The sequence below is a fragment of the Nomascus leucogenys genome, chromosome 14, assembly GCF_006542625.1.
Source record: "Nomascus leucogenys isolate Asia chromosome 14, Asia_NLE_v1, whole genome shotgun sequence".
Lineage (NCBI taxonomy): Eukaryota > Metazoa > Chordata > Mammalia > Primates > Hylobatidae > Nomascus > Nomascus leucogenys.
In genome coordinates this window covers 58060893-58074032 of record NC_044394.1, presented here as the reverse complement: position 1 = coordinate 58074032, position 13140 = coordinate 58060893, and the positions used below count along the sequence as shown (strand labels likewise).

The window sequence follows — 13140 nt, the reverse complement described above, 5'->3', positions numbered from 1 at the left end:
GTGGGAGAGCATACAATAAGTCATCTATGTACTGAATGAGGGTAGAACTTTGAGGAAACTATAATGTCATTAAGTCCTGATGCAATGTCTGTGGAAAATACGAAGAGGATTCGGTGAACCCTTGCGGCATCACAGTCTAGAGGTACTGCTGATTTTTCCAAGTGAAGGCAAATAAACATTGACTCTCTTTATGAACTGGATTGCAAAGAAAGGCTGAGCAGAGATCTAATATTGTGAACCACTTAAGAATCAGCACATACGTTGGATAATAAAGTATTAGGATTTGGGACTATAGGAAACCTTGCTACTACAATTTTGTTAACTGCCCATACACCTTGAATAAATCTTCAACCTCATCCATTTTTTTTTTTTTAACCAGTAGGATTGGAGTGTTACAAGGGCTGGTGCATAGAATTATAAGTCCCTTTTTAATTAAATCTTCCACAATTGGCGAGAGCCCTTGAATAGCTTCTAGTTTTAGTGGATATTGAGTAATTTAGGCAAAAGTTTAGAGTGGTCTGTTTGGACTTTTATAAGTTCCACACTTTAAATTCTTCCTGTATCAGTTGAGGAAGAGGCACATAAACATTCAGGTATTTTTGGAAGATCAGGCATTACAGGCCTGAGTTTCGATCTTATTAATTTCTGCCTATAGAGAGCATAACAATTCTGGTTCAGGAGAATCAGGAAACTGATTCTTACTCCTTCTAAGGAAAATTTTATGTCTTCCCCACTTTTTAAATTTTTTTAATTTAAAAAATTTCAATAGTTTTGGGAGTACAGGTGGTTTTTGGTTACATGGACAAGTTCTTTAGTGGTGATTTCTGAGATTTTAGTGCACTCATTTGTCAAGCAGTGTACTCTGTACCCAATATGTAGTCTTCTATGCCCTTTCAGCTTTGAAAGTAAATCTCCCCCTAGCAAATTTGCTGTAGCACTATCACACAGTTAAAAAGTGTGATTTTCTGAAAAGTGCCCCAAAGTCAATTACACAGGTTCAGATATGGGAACCTCTTGAATTTGATTTGAAACCCCAGCCACAGAAATAGCCTCTTTAACTCTGAGGGATCTGTTGGCTTATGAAAAGTGTGTTTTATGGTAGTGGCAGATAAGGTAGCTCCAGTATCCACCAAGACTATACATGAGTACCCATTTATTGTAACCTCTGTTTCTCTATATTCTTTTAAGTGTGTTATGAGGAGCAATATACTGGCAAATCCCTCAGAGCCGCTTCAATGCTGATTATCTTCAGGAGAGCTAAGGTCTCTTGTACTCCCTCTAGTGGTAACTCAGGCTGGCCTAAAGGGAGGGTGATTGGTGGACTGGTATAAAAGGGCACAATCCCTTTTCCACTGTCCTGGTTGTTTGCAATAAGGCAGACATCGTAGGGTGAAGAATTTCTGGTCTAATACCTCTTGGTTTTGATTTAAAATGAGAATGAGAAGATCCCTTTGGTCTTGGCCCCTGTAACTGTTGTAATTGAAGAGCCATAAGCTTGTTAGCCTTTTGGGTTTTTTCTTGCTCTACAGTCCTCTCAAAATGTTCAGCTAGAGCCACCAATTCAGTCATGGCTGTAACTTCCCCTCCCGTTTTATGTTTTCTAATTAAATTTCTAAGTTCAGGATGAAATCCATTTATAAATAGAGTAGTTAATACCATTTCAGTCCCTGCAGGAGATACTCCTTGCTAGTACTTTGAGCCCAGAATGTTTCACAGTATTTCTAAGCAAGTTCTGTTATCTGATACTGGTTCATTCTTTTTTTGGTTTACAAGATTGTATGATGTACCAATCAACTTTTGCGGAAAAAATTTAGCACTTGAATTTAAAAGATTTTCAGCAATTTTTTTCTTTTTTTTTTTTTTTGAGATGGGGTCTTGCTCTGCTACCCAGGCTGGAGTGCAGTGGCACAGTCATGGTTCTCCGTAGCCTCAATCTCCCAGGCTCAGGTGAGCCTCCCATTTTAGCCTCATAAGTAGCTGGGTCTACAGGCATGTGCCATTGAGAGGTGACAGCGTGGTGACAGTGTGCTGGCAGCCCTCGCAGCCCTCGCTCGCTCTTGGCGTCCATTCTGGCCGCACTTGAGGGGCCCTTCAGCCCACTGCAGCACCGTGGGAGCCCATCTCCTGGAGCCGGCTCCTTCGGCTTGCAGGGAGGTGTGGAGGGAGAGGCATTGGCAAGAACCAGGGCTGCACGTGGCGCTTGCAGGCCAGCTAGAGTTCTGGGTGGGCGTGGGCTTGGCGGGCCCTGCACTTGGAGCAGCTGGCTGGCCCTGCCAGCCCCTGGCAGTGAGGGGCTTAGCACCCAGGCCAGCAGCTGCGGAGGGTGTGCCAGGTCCCCCAGCAGTGCTGGCCCAACGGCGCTACACTCTATTTCTCACCAGGCCTTAGCTGCCTCCCCACGGGGCAGGGCTCGGGACCTGCAGCCCGCCATGCCTGAGTCTCCCCCCCCCACCCACCCCTACCTCCTGGGGCTGTGGGCTCCTGCACGGCCTGAGCCTCCCCGACTAGCGCTGCCCCCTGCTCCATGACGCCCGGTCCCATCTACCACCGAAGGGCTGAGGAGTGCGGGCACACTGCACAGGACTGGCGGGCAGCTCCACCTGCAGCCCCAGTGCGAGATCCACTGGGTGAGGCCGGCTGGGCTCCCGAGTCTAGTGGGGACTTGGATTAACTTTGTGTCTAGCTAAGGGATTGTGAGTGCACCAATCGGCACCCTGTGTCTAGCTCAGGGTTTGTGGATGCACCAATCAGCACTCTGTATCTAGCTAATCTGGTGGGGATGTGGAGAATCTTTATGTCTAGCTAAGGGATTGTGAATGCACCAATCGGCACTCTGGGTTTATCTCAAGGTTTGTAAATGCACCAATCAGCACTCTGTGTCTAGCTAATCTGGTGGGGACTTGGAGAATCTTTATGTCTAGCCAAGGGATTGTGAATGCACCAATCGGCACACCGTATCTAGCTCAAGGTTTGTAAATGCACCAATCAGCACTCTGTGTCTAGCTCAGGGTTGGTAAATACACCAATCGACACTCTGTATCTAGCTAATCTAGTGGGGATGTGGAGAACTTCTGTCTAGCTCAGGGATTGTAAATGCACCAATCGGCACCCTGTCAAAACGGACCAATCAGCTCTCTGTAAAACAGACCAATTGGCTCTCTGTAAAATGGACCAATCAGCAGGATGTGGGTGGGTCCAGATAAGAGAATAATAGCAGGCTGCCTGAGCCAGCAGTGGCAACCCTCTTGGGTCCCCTTCCAAGCTGTGGAAGCTTTGTTCTTTGCTCTTTGCAATAAATCTTGCTGCTGCTCACTCTTTGGGTCCACACTGCCTTTATGAGCTGTAACACTCACCGCGAAGGTCTGCAGCCTCACTCATGAGGCCAGAGAGACCATGAACCCACCAGGAGGCATGAACAACTCCGCTTGCACCGCCTCAAGAGCTGTAGCACTCACCGTGAAGGTCTGCAGCTTCACTCCTGAGCCAACGAGACCATGAACACACCAGAAGGAAGAAACTCCCAACACATCCGAACATCAGAAGGAACAAACTCTGGACACGCCACCTTTAAGAACTGTGACACTCACTGTGAGGATCCACGGCTTCATTCTTGAAGTCAGTGAGACCAAGAACCCACCAATTCCGGACACACCATCATGCCCAGCTAACTTTCTATATTTTTTGTATAGACAGGGTTTTGCCATGTTGCCCAGGCTGGGATTTGCAGCAATATTTCTAGCTCCTGTTGGGCCTTCTCATGAAGAGGTTTTGCGGGGGCAGTGGGGGCAGGGTCTTTAATATCTTCCTCAGGTTTGTTCCATTCTGCTGCTGCCATCCACTTTTGAGCTTCACCAGGCCTCAATATCATATGAATAAACTGTTATATGAACCTTTGTCAGGGAGTGCTGGATCATAATCTCCTATGAGGATTCTGAACTCCTCAGTCAATTTTTGAGGATTCTCTCTTAGATCAGGGAAGTCTTCTACAATAGCTCCAAGCTCAGTTTTAGACCATGAAGTGAAAGTGGTTACAGCAGGCAGGCCTGGATAATCAGAAGGTCTTCCTTTGTGAGGTGAACATCTGATTCCTCTTTTTTCATCATCTTCAGAGTGAAAGCTTAATTTAGCAAAAAGGTTAGTAGATTCAGAGTACCTAGGTAGAGAGGAATAAAGAGAAGAATCAGTTGGGGTGAGTTCAGTCAGAGTACAGTTCTGTTTCATCATGTCCTTAGTCTGTTACTTAAGCTGTTCATTTGCTTTTGCAAAGAATCTTTTAAGGAGGCAATTTTTCATTCGTTTAGTCTTTTAGAGGCTTCCATGTACCAATGAAAGACTACATCCCGCTGTTTTTGTGGGGTTTTTGATCCTCCCTTTTCTAATATGCCTTGCAAATAAACAATTTTATACAAATTAAAACTTCCCTATTGTGGCCATCGTTTCTCTAGTAAGGTTAATCTATTTTTGTAAAAATGCACACGTTCTGGGCCTATAATTTTATATGTAAAATTAGATGGAGTCCCAGAAGGTAGAGTCCCAGAATCTTTGGATTGAGAGAAACCCGTTGTTAAAAAAAAACAAACAAACAAAAAAATGAAAACCAAAAGTGCTTACCAGAGGTCTGAGGCACTAACAGAACCCAATCCAGTTAATTATTGATTCAAATTTGATCCTGAACCCAGTCCACTTAAATATTTCTCCAATAAACTTGGAGAGCTCCAATTAGAAAACAAATTAGTGGAGCTCTGAATCCAAGAGAAAACCCATCTACAACCTCCAGTTACAATCAAGAGAGCAGTGAGCACAACTGGCCTGGTCACCTGGTATTCCTGGAGGTCACCAGAGTTTTACTTCAAATTGCACGTCCAACACCAGATCTGTTAAAACAAAAACCTTAGACAAACTAAATTTAACGGAATTTAATTGAGAAGAAAAAAAAAGACAATTCGCAAATCAGGCACTTCCTAGAATCACAGCAGATTCAGAGCAACAACAGAGATGCTATGTGGTCAAACAAAACTTATGAATAGAAAAAGGAAAGTGACATGCAGAAAACTGAAGTGAGGCACAGAAATAGCCAAATTGGTTACAGCATGGTGTTTGCCTTATTTGAACATGGTTTGAACAATAGGCTGCTTGTGAATCACTGAAGTATGGCTGCTGGGATTGGCTGAGGCTCAGCTATTGCTACAGAAGCATCCTTCTAAGTTAGGTTTTCAGTTGGCCTACCTACAAAGTTAGGTTATGGTTCATCCTTAAGGACTCAAGTATGGGAGTCAGGAGGCTTTCTCAGGCCAGATTTTAGTTTGATTTAATAGTTCCAACTTTAAGTCAGTCCTTTGCTCCAATATCTGATCACAGGCTATTAGAAGCAGCCATGCCATTTCTTGAATGCTTTGCTGCTTAGAAATTTCTTCTACCAGATACCCTAAGTCATTACTCTTAAGTTCAGCCTTCCACAAAGCCCTAGGACATAGATACAATGCAGTCAAGTTCTTTGCTAGGGCATAACAAGGGTGAACTTTGCTCCAGTTCCCCATAACTTCCTCATTTCCATCTGAGACCTCATCAGCCTGGCCTTTACTATACATATTTCTGTCCACATTTGGTTAAAACCACTTAACAAATCTCCAAGAAGGTCCAAACCTTTTCTAATCTTTCTGTCTTCTGGGCCCTCCAGACTCTTCCAGCTGCTGCCTCATACCCAGTTCCAAAGCCACTTCCGCATTTTCAGGTATCTTTATAGCAACGCCTACTCCTCAGAAAGTACCAACTTTCTGTGATAGTCTATTTTGCATTGCTATAAAGAAATATCTGAGAGTGGGTAATTTATAATGAAAAGGGGTTTATTTGACTCCCAGTTTTTCAGGCTGTACAAGAATCATACTGCTGGCATCTGCTTCTGGTGAGGGCCTCAGGAAGCTTTTACTCATGGGGAAGGGTGAAGGGGGAGCAGGTGTGTCACATGGCAAGAGAGGGAACCAGAGAGATGCCAGGCTTTTTTAAACAACCAGCTCTCACATGAACTAATAGAGCAACAACTCAGTCATGAGAAGGGCACCAAACCATTCAGGAGAGATCCACTTCTTATGACCTAAACACCTCCTACTAGGTCCAACCTCTAACATTAGGGGTCACATTTCAAAATGAGATTTGAAGACGACAAATATCCAGACTGTATCTACCTTCTAGAGGGGACAGGGCTTCTGCTCCTGGAAATTCAGACCCAGGAATAGGACTTGGCATTCTTCTGCTCCATCTTCTGCCCACTCCCCAGCCACACAGAGCTACGGCTACTTCTTCAATACCTGAAGCTCTCTTTCTGCTTGAGACCTTGGGCCATGCTGTTCCTTTTGCCTGGAACACTCTTATCCCCACCCCATCCCCTTGTTAGTTCAGTGACTCCCTAGCTTCTGAGCCAGGAGGAAGCAGTTCATGCTGTTTTTTTTCTCCCCCCAGCAGTTATTGTAATTTAGTCCTTTGCTACTCAAAGTGTGATCCCCAAACCAGTGCAGCAGCCTTGCCTAGAAGTGTGTTAAAAATAAGTGTGGGGTCTACGGCCGTACCACCCTGAACGCACCCAATCTTATCTGATCTCGAAAAATAAGTGTGGGTACGACGTTTATTATGCCCACAAGATTAACATTAGCAGAATAGTATGAATCATGTACAGCTTCTTCCTAAATGCAACACAGTGGCCGCCCTCCCATGAGGCAGAGAAATTCAGGTGTTTCCTCTGCTGGTTGATGCTCCCATTGCCTGGGCTTCAATGGGCAGTGCTGATTTGCTGATGGCCAGGGAGACAAGAGGGGCCAGCTGCCCTGACTGGTGCTCATCTTCCTTGGACCAAGTCCACACTCAGTGCCAAGGGAGTTAAAAGCTCTTCTTTCCTGAAGGACTCATAGGAGGCCCAAAGCTGTAGGAGGGAATGTGTCTGTGTTTGTGAATTGGGGGAGGGTATTATTGGGGCAAGATAGTGGGCTCGAGGTAACAGGAAGTTAAACTGGAACTTCACACTGAGGCACTGGATATAATAGGTAAGAAATTCTCCTGTGAGATGTGACACCAAAATGAGGAAATGCCAAAGGAGGCTGTCAAGAACAGTTTGGGGTTGCCAGGGTTTGAGGGGAAGGGGATGTGAGGAGTGATGGCTCCATGACGACAGGTTTCCTTCCTGGGTAATGAAAATGTTTTGGGGCTTGATATGGGTGTTGCTTGCAAAACACTGTGAATGCACCAAATGGCAGGGAACTGTACACTTGAAAATGGCTAACTGTATGTTACGTAAATTTTATCTCCAAGTATTGGGAAAAAAGAAGAGTTTAGGTGGCTCTAAAACTCACAAGGAGTATAAGAAGGGTCAGAGAACTAAGACATTGAGGGATTTTTTTTTTATGGGGAGAGTTGCTGCTGTGCTGAATCTGCCCTCACCTAGCCCCAGCCAAGGGGCCGATGGGCGGTGCCACTGTGACCCCCAGACAGCTTCTTGGCCAAGGTGATTCCAAGTCCTCCTCTGCCAGGGAGCAACAGGACTGATGTTGACACTTGCCAGAGGAATCTGAAAGTCAAAGTCCACACCTATTCACCTGGAACTCTGGCAGAGGTAGAATGTTGCTGGGTGTGTGTGTGTGTGTGTGTGTGTGTGTGTGTGTGACAGAGAGAGAGACAAAGAGACAGGGAGACAGACAGAGAGACAGAGAATGTGGGGGGAGAGAGAGAGAGATGAGATGGTGGGGAGAGAGAGACAGAGAGGGAGAGGAAACAAAGTGGGGAAGAGGAAGGTAGAGAGAGAGTGAAAGGAAATGAAAGGAATGACAGAGAGAGGGAGTGATCGCTTTGACTGAACTGGGGCCATGGGCAGTGGCAGTGGATGAGCCCAGCCCTTGGGAATGTAGGGCCTTCCAGGGAATGGCAAATGCAGATTTGTGATTTGTGTAGGGAACTCTATGGGCAAGCATAGGGTAGGAGACTGATAGTTTTCCAGAAAGTAGGAAGGAGGGAGGGCATGATCTAAGATAATTTTAGAGATCAGTGACTTGGACCCATAAGTGAGAAAATCTAGACTGTTAATTCCAAACTTCCTTTCACCTTTCTTCAGCTAATAAGTAATTTGTTCAATTTGAAGGATGGTATTTTGTTCTGAACCTGGTAAAATTGTAACGACATTCAGATTTCCTTTTACATATTGCTTACTGGTTAAATTAGAATTTCTTTTTTGCTTCATTTTTGTTTTACACGTGTGCACGTGTGAAGATGTGCGTACATGCAGGGAAAGTCTGCCAGCCTGAGACAATCTCACGTTCCTTTATTTTCCCCTATTTTTTATTATGGCATAATATATATAACATACAACTAACCATTTTAATGTGTACAGTTCAGTGGTACTAATTATATTCACAATGGTGTGTAACTGTCGCCACAATCTATTTCCAGAAGTTTTTCATCAACGTGCAAAAATCACAAGCATTCTTATACACCAATAAAAGACAGAGAGCCAAATCATGAGTGAACTCCCATTCACAATTGCTTCAAAGAGAATAAAATACCTAGAAATCCAACTCACAAGGGATGTGAAGGACCTCTTCAAGAAGAACTAAGTACTAACTGTCAAGTTCATCCTCCTAACAAAGTTATTCTGGATGTGATGTCTCCACCATCGTCCTGTTCCCAGAGCCCCATCAGGTGTGTCCTCCTGGGCGGCAGCCTCGCTTCCAACATCTGGTGCCTTCATGCCAAGTCCAGGCCCGGCACACCACAAGCCCTCGGCCACTGTTTGTTGAATGAATAAATGAATCTTTCAGGTCTCACAAGGAAAGTCCAGTCTTCTATCAGGAAAGCGACACAAATGCAGAAGTCACAGTAAATCCTGGGAGCAAGAGACGCCTGAATGTCAACTGAGGTCGCTGTGTTTTGAGGAAGCCACAGCCACGGGTTAGCATGGAGGGAGAGACAGCACACAGGGACAGAGCACAAACCTCTCCCCCTCCATGTGACCGGCAGGTTTCTGACTCTGAATATTGGTCAGACTCACACTAGAAGTACTCAGTGGTGCTTTGGAGCAGCTGCTCACCTCTTGTGATTCCTAGGCCAACTCCTGCTTGACGCTGAAATGTTCTGAGAACACTCTACAGATGAGCCATGGACTTACTGCCCAAAATTGATGCTCCTTAGACTTCTCCTTGGAGGTGGTATTGGGTACCAAAGATCTGGAATCTCAGCAGCCTCCACCCTCTGGCCTTGGGTCCCTGCTGCTGGCTCCCAGCTTCTGGTCTCTGCTGAGGAAGGCTGCAGGGCAGCACCTTTAGGGGAAGCTTTGGCTTTTCCAAATCTGGGCTCTCTCCAGTGTTTTCCTGAATGTTCCTACTGGAAGCCTGGCTGTCGTCTCTGAGCCCTTCCTCATCCTCATCCCTGTGTGAATCATTCCAACTCCTGCCGTTTCTGCCCCAAATGCACCTCCATGTGGCTCATGTCTCCCCTTCTTCACTTCCTCCCTCTGGTGAAGCCACTGCTGTCTCATGGGCCTCTGCTAGCCCGGGCGGCTTCTTCGTGAACAGAGAGCTAGGCACAGCCTCAAGCCATGCAGCCCACTGGATGCAGAGTTTAGCAGGCAAGCAATGCCTTTGAGCAAATAAGAAAAGTTTGCCTTTTCCTTTGGCCAGTCTCAGCTTCGTGCCATGTCTCATGGCTTGGCAATGTTAGGCCAGATTTTAGCTCCTACCAGCCCCTCTGGGCCAGCTGCTCTTGTACAGTGAGCACCTGCATCCCTGTTCCGGGGGGCCCTGCTCTTGCCTGGATACGGCACGAGCCTTGAGGGGTAGCTGCTTCCATTCCTACCTCCTCAGATCCATTGTCCACCTGCAGCCAGAGTGAAGCACACACACACATGCGCGCGCACACACACACACCCCTTCTGCCCTCCGTGTATATCAATGTCCTCCCCTTGCTCTTGGAATAGAGTCCAAACTACCTAACCTAGATGACAGGCCCAGCGTGGCTGATCATCAATAGGTTAGCTAATCTTTGGAAGGGAAGTTTCCCTTCGATAGCATGTAAGTTGGTGCTCTGTTAGGTTTTGCTTTTGCCTATCTTGTATATGTTGCATCCTTGTAATCGGGCCCCTTGAGATTTCAGCACCACACCATGTTTCAGTGACTGAAATAATGAACATTCTGATCAGACCCTTGCTGGCTTGCACATGTTAACCACTTGCTTTTGGTCCAATATTCCTTGTTCCCACAACATAATGATAAACTGCTCATGTACTGTTTCTTTCCCCAGCAGCAAGACATTCCTTCAGGGTCAGGAAAAGTTTGCAGAATGAATGAATGCCTTGAAGGACACTGTAACCAGCTGCTGACACCCAGAGGCCTGGTTGCTCAAAGTGTTATCTGAGACTGAGGAAACACAGACTTTTCCTCTCAATCCCCCTGAACTCCCCCTTCCTCACTCTCTAGCTGCATAAAGGCATTCTGCTGCTGCTTCTTTGTTGAACTGAATTTGAGAGATCTTGCTCTCCTGCCTTCTTGCTTTCGCCACATCGAATAAAACTTTATCTCCAAGCACCCATGTGTCAGTGTTAGGCATCAGCTCCACGTTGGGTACAAGAGCATGAATTTGGGCCTCCCCAACATTTGCAGTGCAAAATATTTAACAATAGGTGTGGCATAGCCTGTGACCAACAGCCAGAACACACACCAGCCACACACAGCCACACATGTCAGCCGAATATCAACCTTGCTCATGGCTGAAATGACCCCCAGACACAGGAAGTGCATGGCACACAACTGTTGACTGAATCAATGAATGGGTGTAGGTGGGGTTTGGTGAGGTGAGTGCAGGGAACTGCCAACAATCGATGCTTCGTGGACCAGGGAAACCTCAGCACAGAGAAGCCTAGCTGGGAAGGGCCTTGTTGCCAAGCGTGGGGACTCAGCCTCTGGCCAATCGTGACTGATTGCAGGGTGAAAGGCACAGTTCTCAGGCTCGTCGTATATATGTACAGGGACCAGGGTGGATCATATATGTGGACAGGGACCGAGAGTACCAAGTGTGCCAGGTGGCAGAGAGAAGCTTGGGGCCTGAACAGGCAAGAGAGGTGGCAGGCCTTCCAGAAGGGCAAGGGACCCCAGGCAGTTCCAGACCCCAAGTCTCCCCCTCCAGGCCATTCCCTTTGACTATAAAGGGGAATGCACACTGGGCTCCCTGCTGTGTTACAGCCCACCTCTTTGACCCTAGGGTTTATGATTACTGAACATTCAGGATCCAACCAATGAGGCAGCCAGCCTGCTTTCAAGGGCTGGGCAAGCCCCGGACGGTATCTCCTGGATGCCAGTGAGCGGCTGAGAGCTGAAGCTCCCTGGACACTCAAGGCTCTTGTGGTGACAGGTGAGGGGACTGGGTGGAAGGACAGTGCTCTGAGCATGCACCTTCCATGGGATCTGGAGGCTGGCCTGTTTTTTATGCTTGGCTCTTATGCCACCTCAGCAACCTAAAAACTTACAGTAAAGCTGGAGGGAGCGTTTCCTGAAACTTGTGTTGGACACAGGATTTCTGCGATGTATGGTCCCTAGAGAAGGATGAAAGGGTTGCACGTGTGGCCTGCCTGAGGTAGGTGCCCCCTCAATGCACAGAGAAGCTGAGAGAGCCAGAAAAAGGAAACAGAGGGAAGAGCAGTGGGTACTTCATCTATCAGGGCTTTATAGAAGGTATTTTATTCAATCTTCACAACAACTCTAGAAGGTAGGTTTTCTTCTCCCCTGTTCTATAGATGAAGAAATGGAGGCTCAGAGAGGTTAAGTGACATGCCCAAGGTCACACAGCTAGAAAGGGATGGAACCAGATTCCAATGCAGGTCTTTCTGACTCTACTTTCTCCCAGTGGCAGAGGCCTGCTTCCTCATGGGCAAAAGCGGAAAGACACACCCTTGAGCAGGTCTCCCTGTTCCTGCAAGTCTGGGAGCCATGCAGGCACTCACATGATATTCTCTCTCTTCCCCAGGCCTGGCGTAAAGGTGTGTAGGGAGGCCTAGCTCTGTCTCCCAGACTTAGAGATTTCAGACACAGACGTCTGTCCATGGCTCCTTATCACATCCGCAAATACCAGGAGAGCGACCGCCAGTGGGTCGTGGGCTTGCTCTCCCGGGGGATGGCCGAGCACATCCCAGCCACCTTCTGGCAATTGCTGAAGCTGCCTCAAAGCCTCCTACTCTTACTTGGGGGGCCCCTCGCCCTACTCCTGGTCTCTGGCTCCTGGCTTCTGGCCCTTGTGTTCAGCCTCAGCCTCCTCCCTGCCCTGTGGTTCCTTGCCAAAAAACCCTGGACGGAGTTTGTAGACATGACATTGCGCACAGACATGTCTGACATCACCAAATCCTACCTGAGTGAGCGTGGCTCCTGCTTCTGGGTGGCCGAGTCTGAAGAGAAGGTGGTGGGCATGGTAGGAGCTCTGCCCGTTGATGATCCCACCTTGAGGGAGAAGCGGTTGCAGCTGTTTCATCTCTTTGTAGACAGTGAGCACCGTCGTCAGGGGATAGCAAAAGCCCTGGCCAGGACTGTCCTCCAGTTTGCCCGGGACCAGGGCTACAGTGAAGTTGTCCTGGACACCAGCACCATCCAGCTCTCTGCCATGGCCCTCTACCAGAGCATGGGCTTCAAGAAGACGGGCCAGTCCTTCTTCTGCGTGTGGGCCAGGCTAGTGGCTCTTCCTACAGTTCATTTCATCTACCGCCTCCCTTCTTCTAAGGTAGGGAGTCTGTGATCTCTTTCTGTGTGTATTGGTCAGAATAGAATCCATTCAGCTGTAGCAGCAAGCAATCCCCAACCTTTCACTGCAATGACCTTTCAATGCAATAAAAGCTTATTGTCCATTCACATCTGAGTCCCATGTGATTGCTTGTGGGGTAGCTTCTGGGTTTCTGCTTCATTCATTCTTTTTGATTCCCATCTGTTTCATTTCTCTAGTGCCAGGATAATGTTGTATAAGAACAACCATAAAATGAAACAAACATTTACTTAGTTCATGAGTCTGAAGTCAGCAATTATGGCTGAGCTTGGCTGGGCAGTTACTCTGGTCTCAGATTGCATTGTACAAATGCAGTGGGATTGGCTGAAAGACTAGGTCAATGGTGCTTTTTCGTTTTCCCTC

The 13140-nt window shown here is 47.1% G+C and overlaps 1 protein-coding gene across 1 annotated transcript; it reads left to right on the top strand.

Moving 5' to 3' along the window:
* The first annotated feature begins 10747 nt into the window (after positions 1–10747).
* LOC100606331 (N-acetyltransferase 8) lies at positions 10748–12866 on the top strand. Its single transcript, XM_030827718.1, has one exon. The coding sequence runs from the start codon at positions 12070–12072 to the stop codon at positions 12751–12753; it is 684 nt and encodes a 227-aa protein (XP_030683578.1). The 5' UTR covers positions 10748–12069; the 3' UTR covers positions 12754–12866.
* The last annotated feature ends 274 nt before the right edge of the window (positions 12867–13140 follow it).

Excerpts from the sequence above, each read along its gene's own strand:
- LOC100606331 (XM_030827718.1), top strand. The coding sequence starts at position 12,070 with ATGGCTCCTTATCACATCCGCAAATACCAGGAGAGCGACCGCCAGTGG.